This window comes from Physeter macrocephalus, unplaced genomic scaffold (genome assembly GCF_002837175.3).
Source record: "Physeter macrocephalus isolate SW-GA unplaced genomic scaffold, ASM283717v5 random_465, whole genome shotgun sequence".
Classification (NCBI taxonomy): Eukaryota; Metazoa; Chordata; class Mammalia; order Artiodactyla; family Physeteridae; genus Physeter; species Physeter macrocephalus.
In genome coordinates, this window is record NW_021145751.1 from 17722 (window position 1) to 39975 (window position 22254).

At 42.7% G+C, this 22254-nt stretch overlaps 1 protein-coding gene across 1 annotated transcript in view; it reads right to left on the bottom strand.

Annotated features, from left to right (window-relative positions):
• The window catches only part of LOC102975592 (coiled-coil domain-containing protein 93), a gene marked incomplete at its 5' end in the record, with an annotated part of 53935 nt that overhangs the window by 16737 nt on the left and 14944 nt on the right, over window positions 1–22254 (bottom strand). Inside the window, 2 exon segments of the mRNA XM_055083010.1 lie at window positions 2480–2542; window positions 6167–6283. Coding sequence (XP_054938985.1) covers window positions 2480–2542; window positions 6167–6283 — 180 coding nt within the window.

Below are 22254 nucleotides of genomic sequence, written 5' to 3' on the forward strand. Positions count from 1 at the left end.
AGACGCCTGGCTCCCTTAACCCAAGAGCTGGCGCATGGGTCCCAGAGGCAGGGCAGCCCCCAGAGAGCTGGCAACACTCGGCAGCAGAGACGGTGCCCCAGCCCCGAACATCGGGTACCACTGGCTGATCCCACCAAATAGCGGGACCCACCCTTCCAGAATAGTCACTGCATAAAGTGGACACAGAACCCATACAGTTGGTAACAGAAAATTTCACAATCAACAGTAAGCACACCATGAAGAATTATCAAACATTTGAAGAAAGATATAACCATAAAAAATGTATCAATTCAACAAATGAATTCTGATCTGATGGAATAGTTTATAGATCAAGAAAAACTTCAGACACAGTTAATGCCCTCAGAGAGGCAGGAGAGGATACTGCATATTTTAAACAGGATTAACCTCTCACGTACAAAATCAAAGCTGTGATTGCTGAAATTGAAAGCGCACAGGCTAGAACCTGGGGGCCTCCGCTAACGCAGCGGCCTGCGGCAGCCCCCATCCCCCAGCCACACGTCAGGGCTCCCGCGTGTCCTCTACCTCCCGTGCTCTGCTTCACTTTTCCTAAGTTTACTAGGAAGGCAGATCTTCCCTGTTTTCCAGTGCTGCTAGGTTATCCTGCGAGGCAGGTTTTGCTGACAAGGTAAAACCCGGGCACACTGGCCTGAAAGGGCTCAGAGTGCCCAGTGTGCCCGGTCCTTGCCTTGAACAGATAAGAGGACCGAGGCCCAAAGGCAAAGTTCGTTACTGATTCAGGTTCACGGTGTTCAGTATTCTGACCAAATCCGTCTTCTATATAAGTTGCTCAGCACTAGGTTTTGGACAGCCTCCCATTTTTCTAGACGGGAATTAGTTTGACCGCCCTCCTAGACAGCAAGCTCGCTGAGAGGTCACTGGTGCCAGATTGTTAGCAGTGGAATCTGAACGGCCCCTCTGCTTTAGTCTCTCCAGCTGCAGGACAGGGATATCAACAGTGTGTTGCCAGGGCTGTTATGAAGATTCAATGACTAATACAAATGATGTGCCCAGAGCACACCCAGCACACTGTAATGTTAGCGGCTACTATTATGTGAGGACAGGAAGACTATCTCCTGTTATTGACTTAACTCATACCTTCCACCTTTCTAGCACATGTACGGGGTTCAAAAAATATTTGATTTAGTGTTTAATACCAAAAGTGACTTGATAGCCATTCTGGATTTATATCCTAAGACATTTAAGTGTTTTGGGAAATTGATATCAAGATGTTTTGCCTTTAATCTCTTCCAGATTGTTATAAAAAGATGGATCCATGACTTGGCAAACTTCAAGCCAGGGACTGTGTACCATGAAAAGTAGGACAGCCTCAGGGATTCCACCGCAGGAGTTTGCCATCTAATCCAGAAGGAATGGAGTCACAGAATAGTGTAAAGAAAGCTGATGTGTCCAAATGCAACACAGGCATCTTTAGAAAGAATTTTTTAAAAAATTCCTCTAATTGTCATTCTTGCGTCTGCCCTTTTCAAACATTCTGACAATAATTGAAGCCACCAGTCCAGGTCAGAATTGCAAAGCTTTGTCAGGTTTATAGCAAAGCAGTGAACTGCATAAGTGCTGCATACTGCTAGAGAAGTGACAATTTTAAATGGGCAAATTTCATGTGAAATTAAAAAAAAAAAAAAAATAGGGACTGCCTTGGCTTCAGAGATGCCTTTGAAGGCCAGTCCTGCTTCCACATGGTCCAGAAAGCACTAGGTGGGGCCCTCGCACGAGGCCCTTGTAAAGTACAGCTGTAGCCCGAGCACCGAAATCACAACGGGGAGAGCTCTTCAGACCCGGGTGAGGGTTGGCTTTCCGTGGAAACAGGGACAGAAGTAAAAAGAACTAAATTCCTCGCATGACAGAGCTGGTATCACAAGTGTTTGTTTTCCCCGCCTGGCTTCCAAGGCAGTCGCAAGTGGGAGGTAAGTATGCTGTGATGCTGACGGAGGACGGCACGGTCGCCACCTGGGTCAGGACACAGACCACAGGGTCAAACGGACCCACAGCCCCTCTTCCATTCCGCCGAGGAGATCACCGGCAATTGTGAACAACAAACGATACGCTCTGTAGTCGTGTCATCTCACAAAAAGAAACCTTCTCACTCTCAAGGAATCCAGTGTTCTGGAGCAGGGGCCCTTTACCGTGAATGACCCACCGTGTTCTCCAAAGTGGCCACCCTGCCTGTCAGGCCCACTGTCCTCAGGAAGCTTCCCTGACCCTTGCAGCCCACGGCGATCTCTCCCACACAGACTCGGATGGTTTAGAACACGGCAGTGTGGATAAACTGATGGCTCGAGTCATGCACTACCATGTGATTGTCCTTTGTCCCCAGATGGACCGGAGCCCTGAGAAGGGGATGGTGACCCCTCCACACGGACTGATGATGCAGGCATCCCATCAGTAGTTCAGGTCAAACGATTACCACAAGACCCGTGGAGGAAGGAAACCTGCTCACCTCTGTCAGTGTTTTCTTTTTTTCCTCATATCTGGCTTGTAGGTCGGTACGACTTGCCTGCAGCTGTAAATGAAAGAAAAAAGACATCTGTTCTCATTCGATTCTCACAATGGCACAGATACGGGAGGTATCCACATTTCACAGATGAGAAAATGGAAGCTCAGAAAGATTTAAACTAAACAAATATGGACGTTTTTGACTCAATTAGCACCAACTACATGTCAGGTGATATACTAGGTTTTCTGTGTAAATCCTAACAGTGAATCCTTACTAAATTCAATGGATGAAGACATTATCCTTATTTAACAGATGAGGAATTAAAGACTCAGAGGGGTTAAGTTACTTTACTAAAGTTTTGTAGCTGACAACTGATAAGGCCTGGGTTCCAATTCAGGCCTGACTTCTTTGTATGGCTACAATCACTTCAGTCAACAAACCTGCCCGTTCACAGGATACAAACTGCATTGCTGCACTCAAGAATCTAGCACAGAATTTGACTGGATGGCAAACAATGCCAGACAGAAGAAAGGATTCAGGACTTCAACATGAAGAGAAAGAAAATGAACTACCTTTACTGCTCCAAGTTATAAAATCGTAAACTTACATCTCAAAACTGTCATTTCCCTTTTCCTTACAAAAAAGGTATATCTTGTGCTGTCTATGAACTTTTAGATATCTGAAAACATTCCATTCAAAGCTCAAAGCGTTTGTACATTTCTACTTTTGAAAAGGGGATGTGGTAGAAAACCACAGACTCATCAGACACTTTGGTTGTTACCTGCGTACAAATTAACAATGAGAAATTGTATTTTGTATCTCAACGATTATTTCAAAATAACTCAGCCCATTAAAAAATTTTATTTATTTATTTATTGGCTGTGCCGTGTGGCTTATGAGATCTTAGTTCCCTGACCAGGAATTGAACCTGGGCCCCAGCAGTGAGAGCATGGAGTCCTAACCATTGGACCACCAGGGAATTCCCGACTCAGACCATCTGTGAACCTGTAAGCAACCTATTAAGAATTATGTCACCTTCAAAAATCATTACTCTTAAACTGTGCTTCTAGTTATCAGCCTTCACAACTGATGAATTTCCAGCCAGGCCTCTCAGGAAGCCACCTCAAGCAGAGGGCAGGAGATAGAGGAGGGAAGCAGGGGGCTCTGGCTTCTTGCTTTTCAAAGTGTGCCATCTGTGCAACGAGGACTTTTATTAACCTGTCTGTGTCACTAGTAGATGAGAGCATTTCTGGAGAAAGTCTGTTTTTCTCTTGAAATCCTAATGACTTAACTCTTGAAGCTCCAGGAAGAGTTCCTGCCGTTTTTGTACCTGCTTCACCCACCTTCCTGCCCCACCCCTCCCCTGCACCCACCCACCCATCTGACATTTACCCAAGGCTCTGCTCAAATGAGGTGTGCAGTGGAAGGCGAAGAGCACGGCACAGTCCTTTCCCTCAAGGAGCCGAACCAGTAAACTGGGGATTAAAGTATGAGAAGAGCTGGGTCAGAGACAGGCCCCCCCCGGGGAGGCCAAGGAAAGAGTCAGCTTGCCCATCAAGGAAGGAGTCACCGACAAAGACACACGGGGGCTGGGTCCTGACAGGGGAGACATCTCTTCTCTTTAATTAACTAATCACAGATCTGCCCAGCTTTTCTCTCACAGGGGCTGTCCCAATAGCTCAGCTAAGTTTTTGTCTTGCTCGAGTCCTCCGTGATTCTGCCAGCTTCACCTTCTTCTTCAGCGTTAACCCCGAGACTTACCGCCCAAACTTCAGCTGCTGGTTAACACTTCCTTTCTGGGTTCCTCTTTCTTCAACCTCAGGTTTCTTGTCAGCTATCTACCAACTGCCTTCCGCTCTATGCCTCTGGCAGCATACTCCCCTCTTGGACCATGTTCTTTAGTCCTTCTTTTACTCCTCCTTCCAGCTCTCTCTTGGGCTAAGGCTCTCTCCGTGGTTCTCAACACCAAGGCCGCAGGAGAATCCTGGTCACTTTCTACCCTCATGGCCTTGTAGGAGAGGTTCTTGGATTTAAAGAGTTTGGATTTTCTCATATACTATTGGTAGAAGTATAAGTTAGTAAAACAATTGGTGAATAATTTGACAGTTTCTAGAAAAATTGAAAATGCATATTTTTTTGATCCAGCAATTCCACTTCTTAAAATCCGTTTTACAGAAATATTTACATATTTGCACAAAGATGACTGTACAAAGATGTTCATGGTAGCATAAATTTACAACTGGGAAAAAATCCTGGGGAAAAAACCTCATAAATAGAGGACGGGTGAAATAAACTATACAGTACATATATACTGTGTATATATACTACGTTCTTTCATTAGAAAGAATGAGGTAGATCTATATGTTCCAATCTTGGTTCCACTGCTAATAAGCTGTGTGACCACAGGCAAAACTACTTCACTTCTGTGTCTCAGGTTCTCCACTTGTAAAATGAGGGTAATAATAGTACCTCCTTCACAAGGATGTTGTGTGAACTGAATGAGTTAATTTTTTTAAAATTAATTAATTAATTAATTTTTGGCTGCGGTGGATCTTCATTGTTGTGCGCAGTCTTTCTCTAGTTGCGGCGAGCGGGGGCTACTCTTTGTTGCTGTGCACGGGCTTCTCATTGCGGTGGCTTCTCTTGCTGCGGAGCACGGGCTCTAGGCGCACGGGCTTCAGTAGTTGCAGTGCGCGGGCTCAGTAGTTGTGGCCTTAGGGCTCTAGAGCACAGGCTCAGCAGTTGTGGCGCACAGGCTTAGTTGCTCCGCGGCATGTGGTATCTTCCCGGACCAGGGCTCAAACCTGTGTCCCCTGCGTTGGCAGGCGGATTCTTAACCACTGTGCCACCAGGGAAGCCCCTGAATGAGTTAATTTTGAAAAGCACTTTGTAATTACTCTAAAAGAAAGTCCTTATTAGACATTACTATTACTGACAGAGAGATATCTGTGATAAAATAAGTGAAAAACAAACTCAATTTTTATAACCAGACAACCCCCTCTCCCCAGGTGAATGAGCATATATAAGAGCTTGCAAAGCCTAGGAAACAGTGGGTTGCTCTAGGGAACGGGACTGGGTGAGAGTACAAGGGGATTCTCATTTTTAACTTCATACAGTTCTATACTATTTTGTTTATTTACAGTGAGCTTATATTACCCCTATAATTTAAATTTAATGAGCTGAAGCATTTAAATGTATAAAGACAGAAAAAAAAAATGATGTATTTGTCTAGAGTATGTCTCCTCATCACTACCTTCAGACCCCTGAGAGCAGAGATCGTAACTCGTTCTTCTTTCACCACCACGGCCTAGTTCAGGGCCCAGCACAGCGGTGCTCAGCCAATCTTTGTGAATTAATAAACGCTCTTCTTGCCCTGTGATCTTCTTCTAGAACAGAGGTTGGCAAATATTCTCTGTAAAGGGCCAGACAGTAAATACTTTAGGCTCTGTAGGTCTCAATTCTGCCACTCGAGCTTGAAAGCAGCCACAGAACATATGTAAACAAATGAGTGTGCATGTATTCCAATGAAACTATTTACAAAAACAGGTGGCGGCTGGACTGCCCTAGGGCCTGTTCTAGAATCTCCTTTGACCATTCTGACATGGAGATCTTAACTCCTTCCCCAGTTTCTCTCTTCTTGAAGAATGGTTTTATTTTACTTGAATAAAATTATGAAAAGAAAACACTAACCTCTTCCAGTTGTTTGGTCTTCTGCAGAATCTGCTTGTTCAAGGAAATGACTTTATGACGATGTAGTTGGGAGGTTCCTAATTTTTCCAGACTTTCTTCAGCTGATAGCTCAGACTGCTGTGGGAAACAGACAGAAGACCCGAAGGATTTAATCAGCCCGCCCCCAGTGCATTAAGACAGCCCTGTCCCTGCTCAGTCTGGGCAGGACGCTACTGCGCAGCCGGTCACAACCAAGCCAGTGGGGCCCCGGGGTCCAGTGCAAAACCCAATTCAGAGAAGAAGATTTTGACCCAATGACCAAAAGCCCTATCAAGAGAGTCTACATTCCTGGCAGAGTGAACAGCACGTGCAGAAGCACAGGGATATATAACTGCGGTTAGGTTGATATCACATAAGCAGTAGGTTCTCATCAAAGGGTCTCAAACAGAGGAATAACATGGTCGTCTTAGTATCTTCATTAAGACCATTCTGCAGTTATCCAGAATGATGAATTGATTCACTTTCATCGAAGTATTATAAATATATGGTTAAAAAGTTTAACCATTCGGAAGCACTTACAATGAAAAGAAACAGTCTCTCTCTCACCTTATTCTCCCCATGCATGGGCCCATTTCTTATTTCTATTCCTCTGGTGTTCACAGAGGATAGATTCGAGAGGGGTGAGAGTTGCTGAGAGAGGCCAGGAGGAAGGTCCTGAAATTGTGTAAATGATGAGGGGATGGAGAAGAAGCGCTGGACAGGACGTAGAGACTGTCAGGACGGGAGGTGAGGAAGGGAGAGATTTCCGGTTGGGGTGATGAGGTGAATGTAGCAACGTTACCAAGAAACCATGCAAAGAAGGGGGCAGCTTGGTGCAGATACTGAAAACAAACACTGCCTCAAGACCCCAGAGAGGGAAGTCGCAGGAACAAGGAACAAGAAGTTTGACCCTATTCCAACAGGCATCTTTAAAACACTTCTTGGGTGATCACAGAATAGACAGCTTCATTGACCAGCCAATGAACACCCATTATAACCACATTGCCTTCTTTACTGGAAGTACCCCAATTCCAAGCTAATCACTGATTTTAAGCCCAAGCACAACGAAACTGTATGACTATCTGATTTTCCCTGCATGTTTTAACAGTGATCATGAGCTTCAAAGTTGTGGAAGATTTACCTCTGGTGAAAGAGACAGAAAAGTGAGAAGAAGAAGAAACTGGATGGTACAGTCACCATTTATCTTGGTTAAGGATTTCCCTGAATAAGTCAGAGGCACTATTAACAGAGGATAAGTTTTTTGCTGCTTAATGACTCTGGAGGTGGGAGTCAACCGGCAGGATATGGCTGCATAAAATGGCAGGAAACATCATTTTCTATCTTGTGAGCTGCTAGGCCATAAAGGAGAACTAGGCATTACAAAATAGCTAGACTTGAAACCTGGGATCTTTGGAAAATGTCAACTAACACACTCCAGCTTATCTGAATTTCTTCAAATTGGAGTTAACTTTTAAAATGCAATTAACTTTGGGCACATCAAGATATTTACAACCTGTAGTCAAGGGAAGGAGAACTGTTCCTGAAAATTATTTGAGAGCATAAAAAAACGGGGAAAAGGAAAGAGCACTCCCTCTTGATTTTCAAATCACTTGTCAGAAACATAATTATAATTAACTAATTATATCTCCTCCACTTTGACTACATCATCCTGAACTATGTTTATCAATTTGGCCACTTTTGTCTGTTATATATTTCGTAGCTTTCTTCTTATAGTTCATTTCAGATTTGGGTTTTAACATCCAGCTTAGATTCCTTGATACTGATTTCCAAAATGTCACTGGCATATCCTCAGAGCATTCTGCTTTACTAGCAGAATTACATAAACCCTCCATCTCATGATTTATTGATGCCTGAAATGGAATTAATTCCCCCATCACAGGAACCACCCCACGTGGTATGTCTCTATGTTTGATGTCAGGATTATCTTGAGTGCCCTGACCTCCTCTGGGTGTCTCTCTGGCTTTGGATCAGGTCAAGTTGTGGGCAAGCAGGCTCCAGGGGATCCATGTCTCGGTCACCTCCCAGGGAGACTTCCTCCAGTCTGTGGGGATGAGGGGTAGGCACATACTCATTCAGTGCCGTCCTGCACCTTTGGCATGAGTTGGATGATGTCTCCAACCCTTAGCATGCTTTCCTGCTGAGAAACTGCTTTTATGGCCAAGGTCCCAAAAGCATGAAAACTGCATTTCCCACCCAGCTTCCACACCCTCTTATCAGTGTACCTGGCAACACGCACAGCTTTAAGACTATGACCTTTGACTTCACTTCCAAGAACCCTTCTTGCAGGAAAACCAGGAGCTAGCTTGCAACCTGGAAAGAGGACCTCCAGGCTAGCTGGCTACTCCTCCCCCCCGCCCCTGCCTCTCTCTCAATTTAAATTTTTAGCCACATGGTCCCTTAAGGTCCTTTCAGGGGGTCTTTGAGGTCAAAATCCTTTTCATAATGATACTAGGATATGATTTTTTTTCACTCATTCTCTCATGATTGTACAGTGAAATTTTCTACCTGTTATATGACATGTGACGGTATCACTGCTCTGATGTTAATATGTAATGCATTAATCATTGTTATTTGTAAATGAATTAGTATGTAAGTTTTTTGGACCTCCTCAGTGATTTTTAAGGGTTCTTATAGGGTCCTGAAACTAAAAATTTTGAGAACCGTTACTTTAAGGGGCTGGCTCTCTTGGGAATCTACTCACTGACTGGGGCAGCCTCATTAACCCTGACTCCAGCCAGTGCAGCGGGCCCACCCACGAAACTGAGAGGGGAAGCGCTTTCTGATTCCACCCTCACTAGACAGCTGCTTCAACCAACCAGAGAGAAAATACTTGTAGTGCACCGAAAGGATGCTCAAGTCTCCATACAAACTTACTATTACATCTCTGTTATGAGAGTGTATGTCCCAAGCAAACATGGGCTTTCAAAATCCTTTCTCTTGCTGCTAGGTAGCAATTCTCACTGCTCTGTGCAGTCCCTTAAACTTGCATCTGCAAAGCATTAATGTACATGTCAGGTTATTAAGTGCCATTTCCACATCTGACATTTCTCCAGTGCAATTAAAATGAATAATATGCACATGAACAGGCCCACAGTACATATAAATTTGTGAATTCCTCCATTTGCCTGAGTCTAGAGATGGTGCTATGCAAACTGCTTTATTTAATGGGAAGTTAGTTTTGTAACAGAAAAAATCATTTATTCCAGAGATGAACTGAAGAGAGTTCTTAACCCAGTCAACGGAAAGCTGATTGCTCTATATTTCAAACACATTTTTTATTAAGTAATTGAAAATTTTCATTTCTTTCAAATACCCTCCTCAAAGCCAAAAGAACTAGACCGATGAAGGCAGAAACAGGTCTTTGAAACAGTATGGCTCATCTGACATTGTGTTCACTGACAGTCAGTGAAGAAAACTAAAGATCACCAAGTTGGATCTTAAAGTTGGATCTTAATGGAGAAAGGAGAACGGGCTTTACAATAAATCCTTGACAGAAAAAAATTAAGTCCCTGGGGTATATTAACTGATTTTTACTTGAAAAGCCCAACATCTCTCAAAGAATGCCAACCATCTATAAATATTCCACTGTGTTTACATTAGAACGGGGCTAAAGTGCCAATCTAATTTTGTTCAACAATTTCCGATTAAGAACGTGCTTTCAAAACCACAGGGTGGATTAAGATGACTTCTAGTGCAGATTCAATGTTTTCTAATAACTGACAGATGTTTGCAATTTCTATTCTTAGGGGAACCAGATATAAATGTCACTCGATAATATTAGTCCAGTTCAAAATAGTAAATTCCTAAGAGAAACAAAAAAATGATTACTTTAGCTAAAACTATATACTTTCATAATGAAAGAGACCCAAAAGGTTATCTACACACAAACCTTCCTAATACAGGAGTCTTTCCTATGTCATCCCCCTCCCAATTCCCCCACTACAATATGGCTACTAAGCTGTCAATAATAAAAGATCCTTATGTCATGAGGGTGCCACAAGTTCTCCATACTGAACAGATGAACTTCAGTTTCTGGACCCTGACAAAGCCTCCCACTGAAAGCAAGTAAACAGACAATATAAGATATTTATTTCTTTAATCTTAAAAAAAAAATCTATGCGCCAGCAAGAATGTAAGAAATCCTAAAAGGCCAAAAAGTTAGTAAAAGTGGGAATCCAAGAGGTAGGTGTATCCATGGAGGTTGGCTTTTTTCTTGAGAGTATTTCCCAAAACCAGTGGATCTCAGGCTTTGATTTTTATAATTCAACAACTGCTTTGCATAATCCTTGACACAGATGTAGGAGGAAAAAAAAAATCTGCATTGAGATTCTGTGACAACAGATTTGCCCTCATGCAGTTCTATAATCTAAATTCACACACTACCTGGATGGTCCAAAAAACCTACAAGTCAAGACTATGTGTACAATGGGCCCGAGCTGGGGTGTGCCCAAATGCTTGCAAGAGCAAAAGAAAATCCTCTCTGGAAGAACAGAGCTTCAACTCTAGGTCTCAAAGAATTTTTACAGATAAATTTCCAAGCACTATGAACTGACAGTCAAAAATCAAAAGCACACATGAAGTCAAAGCATCATGAGAAAAAGCTGGCAGAAACGAACAGCAGAAACGGACCTGCAAACTCACACACACATACCCATTCCTCCCGGAAGCCACAGAGATAAAGTGTAATCACTCTTGTGTAACAGTCCAACTTTTCTAACAAAGAAGCACCCACAGCTCTGTCTTCTGTCCTTTTCATAGTAAGATGTCGGCCCCTCTCACCATCTTGGCTGTCCTAATAAGATGTCGGCCCCTCTCACCATCTTGGCTGTCCGAATAAGATGTCGGCCCCTTTCACCATCTTGGCTGTCGCCTGGACATCCGTAGCTCATAATCCTTTTCGAGCATTCCCAATGAAATCTGAGCGCTGCAGACAGGATGGGATCATTCACTTTCCCTGATCTACACTCTGCTCCCATTAATGAAACCAGATACATAAATGTGCTTTTCAGTATTCTTGACTCCCACTAATGAAGTCCCATGAATTTCAAAGACCCATATTCATGTAAACTTGCTGAGTCTAATGCACAGCTCTGGGTCCCAAGGTGAGCAGTACAGTCTATCTGCCCAGGATGCAGCTAATATTTAGGAGGTGTGAACAAAATCCAAAACCTCCCACTTTTACCCCATGAACTAATGTCAGGTCAGACGGCATCCTCATCAAATCCTGAACTGGTATGACTGATTTTTCTGAAATAAAATAGTTCACTCTTACCTTCCTTAAAAAATGAATTTATTTGTTTGGGCTTAACATTTCAGCCTAAGATTTTTTTTTTTTTTTTTTTTTTTTTTTTTGCAGTATGCAGGCCTCTCACTGTTCTGGCCTCTCCCGTTGCGGAGCGCAGGCTCCGGACGCGCAGGCTCAGCAGCCATGGCTCACGGGCCCAGCCGCTCCGCGGCATGTGGGATCTTCCCGGACCGGGGCACGAACCCGTGTCCCCCGCATCGACAGGCGGACTCTCAACCACTGCGCCACCAGGGAAGCCCCCTAAGATATTTTTGAATGTTGATTCTATTTTCCAATCTATTAGCCACCTTTTCTATTCTAGCTTTAAATGACATTTAAATCTGACGAAGCTAATTCCTATGTCTTTATCCAAATTGATAAAGACCCTGAAATTTATAGGTTATGCTGTGTGACTTGAGACAATCCCACCAGGTCAACTCATTAGCTAGTATCATTCTCTTCGCTGTTAGTTTCTGTGTTACACAACTCAGAATTTAGGAAATCTTGGAGCAGTTTGGAGACACAAACATATTAGCATATTCTCTCCAGATATACAGGGTTCCTTCAACTCCAAATTCTGATTGTTTTAAATCTCTCTCCCCACCTTCCCTTGTTTCATCAGCTAACCTTTACTGGGGCACAGTGTTAGGCACTGGAAACGTGGAAAAAGACAGATCTCACGGTCTAGTCAGGTAATACCTGCTCATCCATAAAGATGCTATACCCGCCACATTCTCCCCAAGCCTTCATCGTGACAGAGCAAGACAGAGTTTTGAAAGCTCTTCTCGTTCCTTCTTCTTCCTCCCTTCTTTTTTTGCTTCCTTCAACAAATGTTTATGAAAACCCCATTACATTAGGCACAGGGCATGTACAATGCTCCCAGCCCTGGTTGGCAGCACACATTCTAGTCCTGGGAGACAGGCAGAGACAAATGAAATAGTGCCTTGTGAGCAGCGCTACGAAGGAGATGACAAGGAGCTGACCCACGCATCAGAGAAAAGCCTTAGGAAGGAGAGGCACCCGTAACTACGGGCGAGAGTTATTATGCGCCAGGCAACAGGAACACAGAGATGAAAGATGAAATCTTGGCCCTCCAGAAGTTTACAGATCAGGAATATGACCTGTCTAACATCTGTGACCTTAAGGGAAAAAATGGGGCCTAGAAGGAAGGGGCTTAAAAATCCTCCCCGACCTCGCCAACCCCCACCCTCCAAATCCCAACCTGGGTTTTTCTATCTGTGGCCACAGTAGGAGGGCCCTGAGAGGGCACCTCCTCCCCTGTACCGCACTCCTTCCCCAACCCTACGTGCTAATGCTGCTAGAAGAAAAGTTTTTCGGGTGGTGTCAGGTGATGAGATTAGAATCATTCCTACCTAAGCTTATTAGAAATCACACTGGTTCCAGCTCAGCTCAGGACAGATTCTCTAACGAAAGTCAGGGTCTCCTAGTTGCTAAGCACCCCATGACCTTCTGATGCAGGCAAGGTCCCTGTGCTGGACAGGAAAGTTTCCAAAACCTATTGAGAAATAGGATTTCCTCCACAAATAAGTCCCCTGATGACCCCAAACGCATCTCACCTTAAAATAAGATCAAGATGTTGACAGTCTTCTGGCTAGGAAGTTACACTCTGGAGAGCTGGATGAGAATATTTTAACGTGGCATTTGCCAGTGATATGAAAAGCCACTCACATACCCCAAACAGAAAATCCCAGTTTTTAGTAGCTTAGGTGTGACTGTGTGTGAGTGCTTGGGCTGCGTCTGTTTTTTACTTATTTCTGTGGTTAGTTCCCAGCATGACCTGGCCTCTTCACTCCACTCAGCCCAAGTGGGCAGTCAGACAGCGGGAGGGTCTAAAGAGGCTTGGTCACTGCAAAGCCTGGGAGGCAGACACTACAGATGGCCAAGGAGGCCGTCCCCGCTGCCCCCTGAGGACACTCCATCCTGCCACAGAGACAGGTTTCAAAGTCAGACAGTCCTGTATGCAAACCTGGAACTTATGAGCTACACGGTACTCTACAAGCTACTTAACCCCTCTGACGATCATCCCATCTGCAAAACAGATATAATATCACGTGCTGACGCGCTAAGCAGCAACACCGCCAGGCGCTTGGTGAGGCTCCGAGGTTACAGAGGAGAAGAGTAAAGTGTGGTCCACGTACACATAAACAGGTAGCTTCAATCGCGCATGAGTAAGTATCAACACCATGATGGAGGAACGCAGAGGATTGTAAGCAAGGAGGCGGCACGCTCGTTTGAAAATTAAATAAGATAGCGGTACAAAAAGTACCTGGAACGGAGGTCGATCAAGATGGTGGAGTAGAAGTGGAACTCACCCCTCCCACGAACACAGCCAAAACACACCACAGGCGGAACACTTCTCACCGAAAACTAACTGCAAACTGGCGGAAAGACTCCTGTACAACCAACGCTGTAAGAAAGATCCACACGGAATCGGGCAGGAAGGGAAGAAAAGCAATCAGGCCGGGTGTCCTGGGAAGGGACTCAGAGGAAAAGGGAGATTACACGGGCAGAGATCCACCCTGGGGAGTGAGCAGTTCAAGCCGCGTGTTGGGCTCCCCGTTCCCGGGGCCCAGCACCGGGAAGATGAGCCCCTCGAGCTGACTGGAGCGCCAGTGGGACGGACAAACAGGAGGGCTGTGGGAAGCCTGGACTCCGCTCGTGAGAAGTGTGTCTGCGGCGGCTTGCTCTCAGGGCAGGGCGGAGGGCGGACGGAGGACCGCTCCAGTGGCTGCCTCGTTCCCCACCCCGGCATGTGCCCCAGCCCGAGGCAAGTGAACACCCAGCCCAGCTTACTTCACATCGCAGCTCCATGGTGGACTGAGGGCCGTCACAACTGGGGAGAGAGCTCGGCCACTGCTGGCACTCGCTCGGCCAGTGCATCAGAAGCAGCCCTGCTCTCTGACGGCACCTGGACTCCACAGCCCACACCCCGATAGAGACCGAGAGCCCACATGGGCCCCATCTGCCCTGTGGCATGGCTCCACAACAGGGCGGGGGAGGCAGAGGCTGGGGGCAGGGGCTGGCTGTGAGGGACAAGGAAGATGTGGCCCCGAGGCTGCGTCCGAGCAGGGTGGGAGCAGCCACTGCGGCACTTGCACAGGCATCACAGGGAAGAAGCCCCGACCTCTGTCTGTGGCTGGGTCGCCACAGCCTACGCCCCATCATGAGCTGAGAGCCCACACAGGCCCCATCTTGCTAAAGCACTGCTCCCCCGTCTGGGGAAAGGGTCCCAGTGCTGAGAAAGGGGAGAGCACACACTTAAAGGGAACAGAGCCGGCTTGGAGCCAACCCTCAGGGCTTCTGGTACAGCATCTGGGGATCTGACCCTGCCCCTGATAGGGCAGTAACGGCCACAGAGCAGAGGGGAAGCCAGAGCTCACAGCTGGCTCCAGCTTTAGCCCCTCCATCTATAGCCCCACCTTCTACCAAGGTGAGAGCTGCCAGCACACCTTGAGGAAAGATGTGACTTGCTTTGAGGTCAAATCCAGCTCTCCCACCAAAGGCAGGAGGCAAATGTAGTCTGTATAGGGACACTCCCACATAAGGACACCCTTCAGGACTGTAACAGATAACTACTGTTTCATGTAAGTTCATAGAGGCAGAGAAAGCTAATAAGCAAAATGAGAAGGCAGAGGAACTGGTCTCAACTGAAAGAGCAAGAGAAACCCCTGAAAAAGTAAATAATGAAATAGAAGTAAACAAATTACCAGATAAAGAATTCAAAGCATTAGTAATAAAAATGCTAACTGAATTAGGGAAAAGAATAGATGAACACAGTGAGAATTTTAACAAGAAACTAGAAAATATAAAAAAGAACCAGTCAGAAGTGAAAAAAAAATAACAAATGAAAAACACTATAAGGAGTTAATAGCAGACTAAGTGATACAGAAGGACACATAAGTGATCTGGAAGATAGAATTATGGAAGTCACCCACTTAGAACAGCAAAAAGAAAAAAACCAAATATGAAAAAATGAGAACAGTTTAAAAGATCTCTGAGATAACACCAGGCATTACCAACATTCACACTGTAGGGGTCCCAGTAGGAGATGGGAGCCAAAAATATATTTGATGAAATTATGGTTGAAAAATTCCCAAACCTGAAGAAGGAAACAGATATTAAGGTATAGGAAGCACAGAGGGTCCCAACCAAGATGAACTCAATCAGACCCATGCCAAGACATATCATAATTAAAATTTCAAAAGTTAAAAATAAAGAGAGAATTCTAAAGGCAGCAAGAGAAAAACAGAGTCATGTACAAGGCTATCAGCTGATTTTTCTGCAGAAACTTTGCAGGATAGAGGGAGTGGCACGATATACTCAAAATGCTGAGAGGGAAAAACCTGCAACCCAGGATACTCTACCCAGCAAGTTTATCATTTAGAATTGAAGGAGAAATAAAGAACTTCTCAGATAAGCAAAAACTAAGAGTGTTCATCAATGCTAAACCTACACTAAATGAAATGTTAAAGGGTCTTCTCTAAGTGGAAAAGAAAAGGCTATAACAAGAAGTAAGAGTCTATAGAAAAGGAAAAATACAACTAGGAAAGGCCTCAGTGACGGCTGAGGATCAACCACTTAAATAAGCTAGTATGAAGATTAAAGACAAAAAACTGGAAAAGCAACTCTGACTACAATAAATGGTGAAGGGATAGACCTGAAGCTGTAAAATGTGACATCAAAACCACAAAACGTGGGGGAGGGGAGTAAAAAAATGCAGATCTTTTAGAATGTGTTTGGACTTAAACGACTATCAGTTTACAACACGTATCAACAGATACAGTTATAAGCCAAGATACATGAACCCCATGGTAACCACACATCAAAAACCAGCAACAGATACACAAAAACTAGAAGGAAACACAAACATACTACTAAAGAACCACAAGGGAAGAAACAAGAAGAAGAAGAAATGAATAGAGAAGAACTATAAAAACAATAGGAAAACAAGTAATAAAACAGAAATAAGTACATACCTATCAATAATTAATTTAAATTTCCATGGACTAAATGTTCCAATCAAAAGACATAGGGTAGATGACTGGATTAAAAAAAAAAAGACCCATTTATATACTGTTTACAAGAGACTCACTTCAGAGCTAAAGACATATACAGACTGAAAATGAGGGGATGGAAAAAGATATTTTATGCAAATGGAAATGACAAGAAAGTAGGTGTAACAATACTCGTTATCAGACAAAATAGACTTTAAAACAAAGTCTATAACAAAAGACAAAGAAGGGCACTATATAATGATAAAGGGATCAATACAAGGAGAGGATATTTTACTTGTTACCATATATGCATGCATCCAATACAGGAGCAACTAAAAGTATAAAGCAAATATTAACAGACATAAATGAAGAAATTGACAATAATACAATAATAGTAGGGGACTTTAGCACCCCACTTACATCAATGGACATATCACCCAGAGAGAAAATGAATAAGGCAACAGTGGTCTTAAATGATACAATCGACCAGTTAGATTTAATAGATATCTACAGGACACTCCATTTCAAAACAGCAGAATACACATTCTTTTCAAGTACACATGGAATGCTCTCCAGGACAGATCACATGCTAGGCCACAAAATAAGTCACAACAACTTTAAGAGGACAGAAATTATATCAAGCATTTTTTTCCCAACCATAACAGTATGAAACTAGAAATCAATTACAGTAAGAAAAATAGGAAAAGCACAAATACGTGGAGACTAAACAACATGCTACTAAAAAACCAATAATAAAATCAAAGAGAAAATCAGAAAATACCTCAAGACAAATGAAAATGGAAACACAACTTTAAAAAAATCTATGGGATGCAGCAAAAGCAGCTCTAAAAGGGAAGTTTATAGTGATACAGGCCTTCTAGATGAAACAAGAAAAACCTCAAATAAACAACCTAACCTAACATTTAAAGGAATTAAAAAAGAAGAACAAAGTCTAAAGTCAGCAGAAGGAAGGAAATAGTAAAGATAAGAGAGGAAACAGAGACCAAAAGAACAATGGAAAAAAATTCATGAACCTAACAGCTGTCTTTTTTTGAAAAGATAAACAAAACTGATAAAGCTTTAGCCAGGCTCACCAAGAAGAAAAAAGAAAGAGGACCCAAATAAACAAAACAAGAAATGAAAAAGAAGAAATAACAAATGATGCCACAGATATACAAAAATCATAAGAGAATGCTATGAACAGTTCTATGCCAACAAATTGGAAAACTCAGAAGAAACAGACAAGTTTCTAGAAACATATAGCCTGCCAAAACTGAGTCAAGAATAAACAGATAATTTGACAGATTACTAGATGTGAAACAGAATATAAAAAACTCCCTGCAAAGAAACGTCCAAGACCAGATGGCTTCACTGGGAAATTCTACCAAACATACAAAGAACTTATACCTATCCTTCCCAAACTATTCTGAAAAACTTCCAAATTCATTCTATGAGGCCATCATTACCTGGATACCAAAACCAGACAAAGACACTACAAAAGAAGAAAATTACAAGCCAATATCTTTGATAAATGTAGATACAAAAATCCGCAATGAAACATTAGGAAACTGAATCCAACAACACATACAGAGAATCATACACCATGCTCAAGTTGGATTTATTCCAGGATTTCAAGGATGGTCCAATATTTGCAAATCAGTCAATGTTATATACCACATTAACAAAAGGAAAGATAAAAATCACATGATCATAGATGCAGAGAAAGCATTTGACAAAATTCAACACCCATTCATGATTAAAACTCTCAAAGTGGGTATAAAGGGAATATATCTCAACATAATAAAGGCCATTTACGATAAACCCACAGCTAACATCATACTCAATGGGAAAAAGCTGAAAGTCTTTCCCCTAAAATCAGGAACAAGAGAAGAATGTCCGCTCTTACCACTTCTATTTAACATAGTATTAGAAGTCCTAACCACAGCAATCAGACAAGAAACGAAGGAAGAAAGGAAGGAAGGAAGAAAGAAAGAAAGAAAGAAAGAAATCCAATTGCAAGGAAAGATGTAAAACCGTTACTATTTGCAGATGACATGGCACTATATAAAGAAAATCCTAAAGTCTCCACCAAAAAGCTATTAGAACTAATAAATGAATTCAGTAAGGTTGCAGGATACAAGATTAATATACAGAAATCTGTTGCATTTCTATATACTTATAATGAATTATCAGAAAGAGAAAGTTAAAAACAAAATCCCATTTAAAAATTGTGTCAAAAAAAATACCTAGGAATAAACTTAACCAAGGAGGTGAAAGAACTATATTCTGAAAATTATAAAACACTGATAAAGGAAATTGAAGATAATACAAAGATATGGAAAGATATCCTGTGCTCTTGGATTGGAAGAATTAATATTATTAAAATAGCCATACTACCCAAAGCAATCTACAGATTTAATGCAATCCCTATCAAAATACCCATGACACTTTCCACAGAACTAGAACAAATAATCCTAAAATTTATATGGAACCATAAAAGACTTCAAATTGCCAAAACACTCTTGAGAAAAATGAACAAAGCTGGAGGTATCAGGCTCCCTAACTTCAGACTATGCTACAAAGCTACAGAAATCAAAAACAGCATGGTTCTGGCACAAAAAAGGACACGTAGATCAATGCGACAGAATAGAAAGCCCAGAAATAAAGCCACACACCTATGATCAATTCATCTATGACAAAGGAGGCAAGAATATACAATGGAGAAAAGAGAGTCTCTTCAACAAGTGATGCTGGGAAAACTGGATAGCTACATGTAAAAGAATGAGATTAGTACATTTCCCAACACCATATGCAAAAACAAACTCGAAATGAATTAAAGACCTAAATGTAAGACCTGAAACCATGAAACTCCTGGAAGAGAAAATAGGCAGAACACTCTTTGACATAAATTGTAGCAATACTTTTTGGATCTGCCTCCTAAGGCAAAAAAAATAAAAGCAAAAATAAACAAATGGGACTTAATTACACTTAAAAACTTTTGCATAGCAAAGGAAACCACTGACAAAATGAAAAGACAACTGTTGGAATGGGAGAAAATATTTGCAAATGATATTACCGATAAGGGGTTAGTATTCAAAATACATAAACAGCTCATACAACTCAATATCAAAAAAACAAACAACCCAATTAAAAAGTGGGCAGAAGATCTGAACAGACATTTTCCAAAGAAGACGTACAGATGGCTAACAGGCAAACGAAAAGATGTTCAACATCGCTAATTATTAGAGAAATGCAAATCAAAACCACAATAAGCTATCACACATCTGTCAGAATGGCTATCATCAAAAAGTCTACAAATAACACATTTCGGTGAGGATGTGGAGAAAAGGGAACACTTGTACACTACTGATGGGAATGTAAATTGATACAGCCACTATGGAAAACAGTATGGAGGTTCCTGAAAAGCCTAAAAATAGAACTACCATATAATCCAGTAATTCTACTCATAGGTATATATCCAAAAAAAACAAAAATGCTAATTCAAAAAGATACATGCACCCCAATGTTCAGAGCAGCATTATTTATACAATAGCCAAGATGTAGAAGCAACCTGAGTGTCCATCAACAGATGAATGAAGAAGATGTGGTGTGTGTACACACACACACACACACACACACACACACACACACACACACCCCCCACACACAATGGAATATTACTCAGCCATTAAAAAAAATGAAATTCTGCCATCTGCAAAAACGTGGATGGACCTAGAGAGTATTATGCTCAGTGAAATAAGACAGAAAGACAAATACTGTATGTTATCACTTATATATAGAATCTTAAAAAAAACAAATGCACAGATATAGAAAACAAACTAGTGGCTACCAGTAGGGAGAGGGGTTGGGGGAGGGACAAGATAGGGGTATGGGACTAAGAGACACAAAATACTACGTATAAGATAAATAAGCAACAAGGACACATTGTACAGCACAGGGAAATACAGCCATTATTTTGTAATAACTTGAAACAGAGTATAGTCTATAAAATACTGAATCACTATGCTGTACACCCGAAAGTAATGTAATGTTGTAAATCAACTATACTTTAATAAAAAAAAATTTTTTTTAAAGTACGTGGCACTGAGAAGGCACTCAGGGTGGATTCTTCTGATTCCCCAAGACAGATCTGTGCCTCTAGATGTACAAAATGTTTTCAGATCCTGTCTCAGGGAGATGTTGACCAAGAATGATTTAGTTGCAGATGAGTCAAAATGGTGTACAGTTGATTAACATGTGGCATTGAGGAGAGTTCCCTCCTGCCTTTCTAGGCACCCTGCACCTTCCCTGGCCCAGCCTTGCCTGGCTCAGCTTCCTTTCCTTCCTTCTGGGATAGCAGAGTGGAAGTATTCTGGGGACAGTCAAGCGTTTAGTTTTCTGCAAATCGCAGTACTAGACCCTTCTTCCCTGTAAAAATGAATGCTAGGATGCAACTGAGCATGTTGGACAGTAACACCACGAAGCACAGTGGCGCCTCACCAAGTACATGCCGGGAAGAGTGTCACCCTCTGGAAACAAAGGGAGATGGTGCTCCCTGGCCCGGAGCCTGCTGACACTCATGAATTATGTATCTGGAAGCTTATTCACATTCCTCTTCCCTGCTTTACGGGAACCATATTAAATTGAGTTATGTATCTCAGGGACTTGCTCTGAAAAACATGGATTACATACCATGTTACACTGTTGTAAGAACCTGTGAACTTTACAAATGAAAGAGAAGCCTGCACATGTTTTTTACTTCATTTTTATTTCTCAGTGCCTGTCGACTTTCCAACCACTCGCACCAGGCAGGCTGTTTGATTCATTCCCTAGTCACAAAATCACTTTCACACTTTCATCCTCCCAAAATTATTGCGTCCCTTTTCTTCACTAAGCAAAAAATCCATCCTGATCTCAGCCTAATCTGGGCTTCTTTCAACTGCCACCAAAGGCTTTCCTCCTGAGCATTCCTCAATCCCATCTCTACTTTCAAGGGTTTCATTACTGAGGCCAGGAAGGTAGGGGCATGGGAGTTTTAGACGAATTGCCAGTGCCCTGTTTCAGCCCAATTTATGGCAGTAAGATTAAAGAGAAAAACAAATACGCTGTGGTGGGCAAGCCTAACAGAGCCCCACAGTCTCTGCAAACGCGGTGGGACGCATGTAACTGCATGTACATAATTATGTCACATAAGACCGTAATGTCTGTCCTGTGCGGAGGTGCTTCCTTTGCTGGCTTTGATGAAATAAGTGATGTTGGTGAGGCCCACCTGGCAAGGAACTGAGGGTAGCCTCCAGCTGACTGCCAGAACTGCTGATCTCAGCCAGCGGGTGTCAAGGAACTGAATGCTGCCAACAACCATGAACTTGGAAGTGGATCCTTCTCCAGTCAAGCCTCAGATGAGACTGCAGGCCAGGTCAGCACCTTCACCGTAATCTCGTAAGAGTCTGAAACAAAGGACCCTGCTACACTGTGCCAACCACCGACCCACAGAAAGTGCAGTAAAATAAACTATGTTATTTTAGGCCGCCGCATTTATGTAATACTCCTGTGTAGCAACACATAACTAAATTCAGAGGAAGAGAAAAGCAGCCCCTGACATCTGAGAGCTAATCTGGCACTCTCAGCAAGGCCTTAATGTTGCTGGGAGCTGGCCTGCACTCGTACTCGGCTTCGGTGTTAAATATAACTAATTCCAGAGAACAGCAACATCAGACAACCACAAGGATCGACCACTCTACTCCGTAATC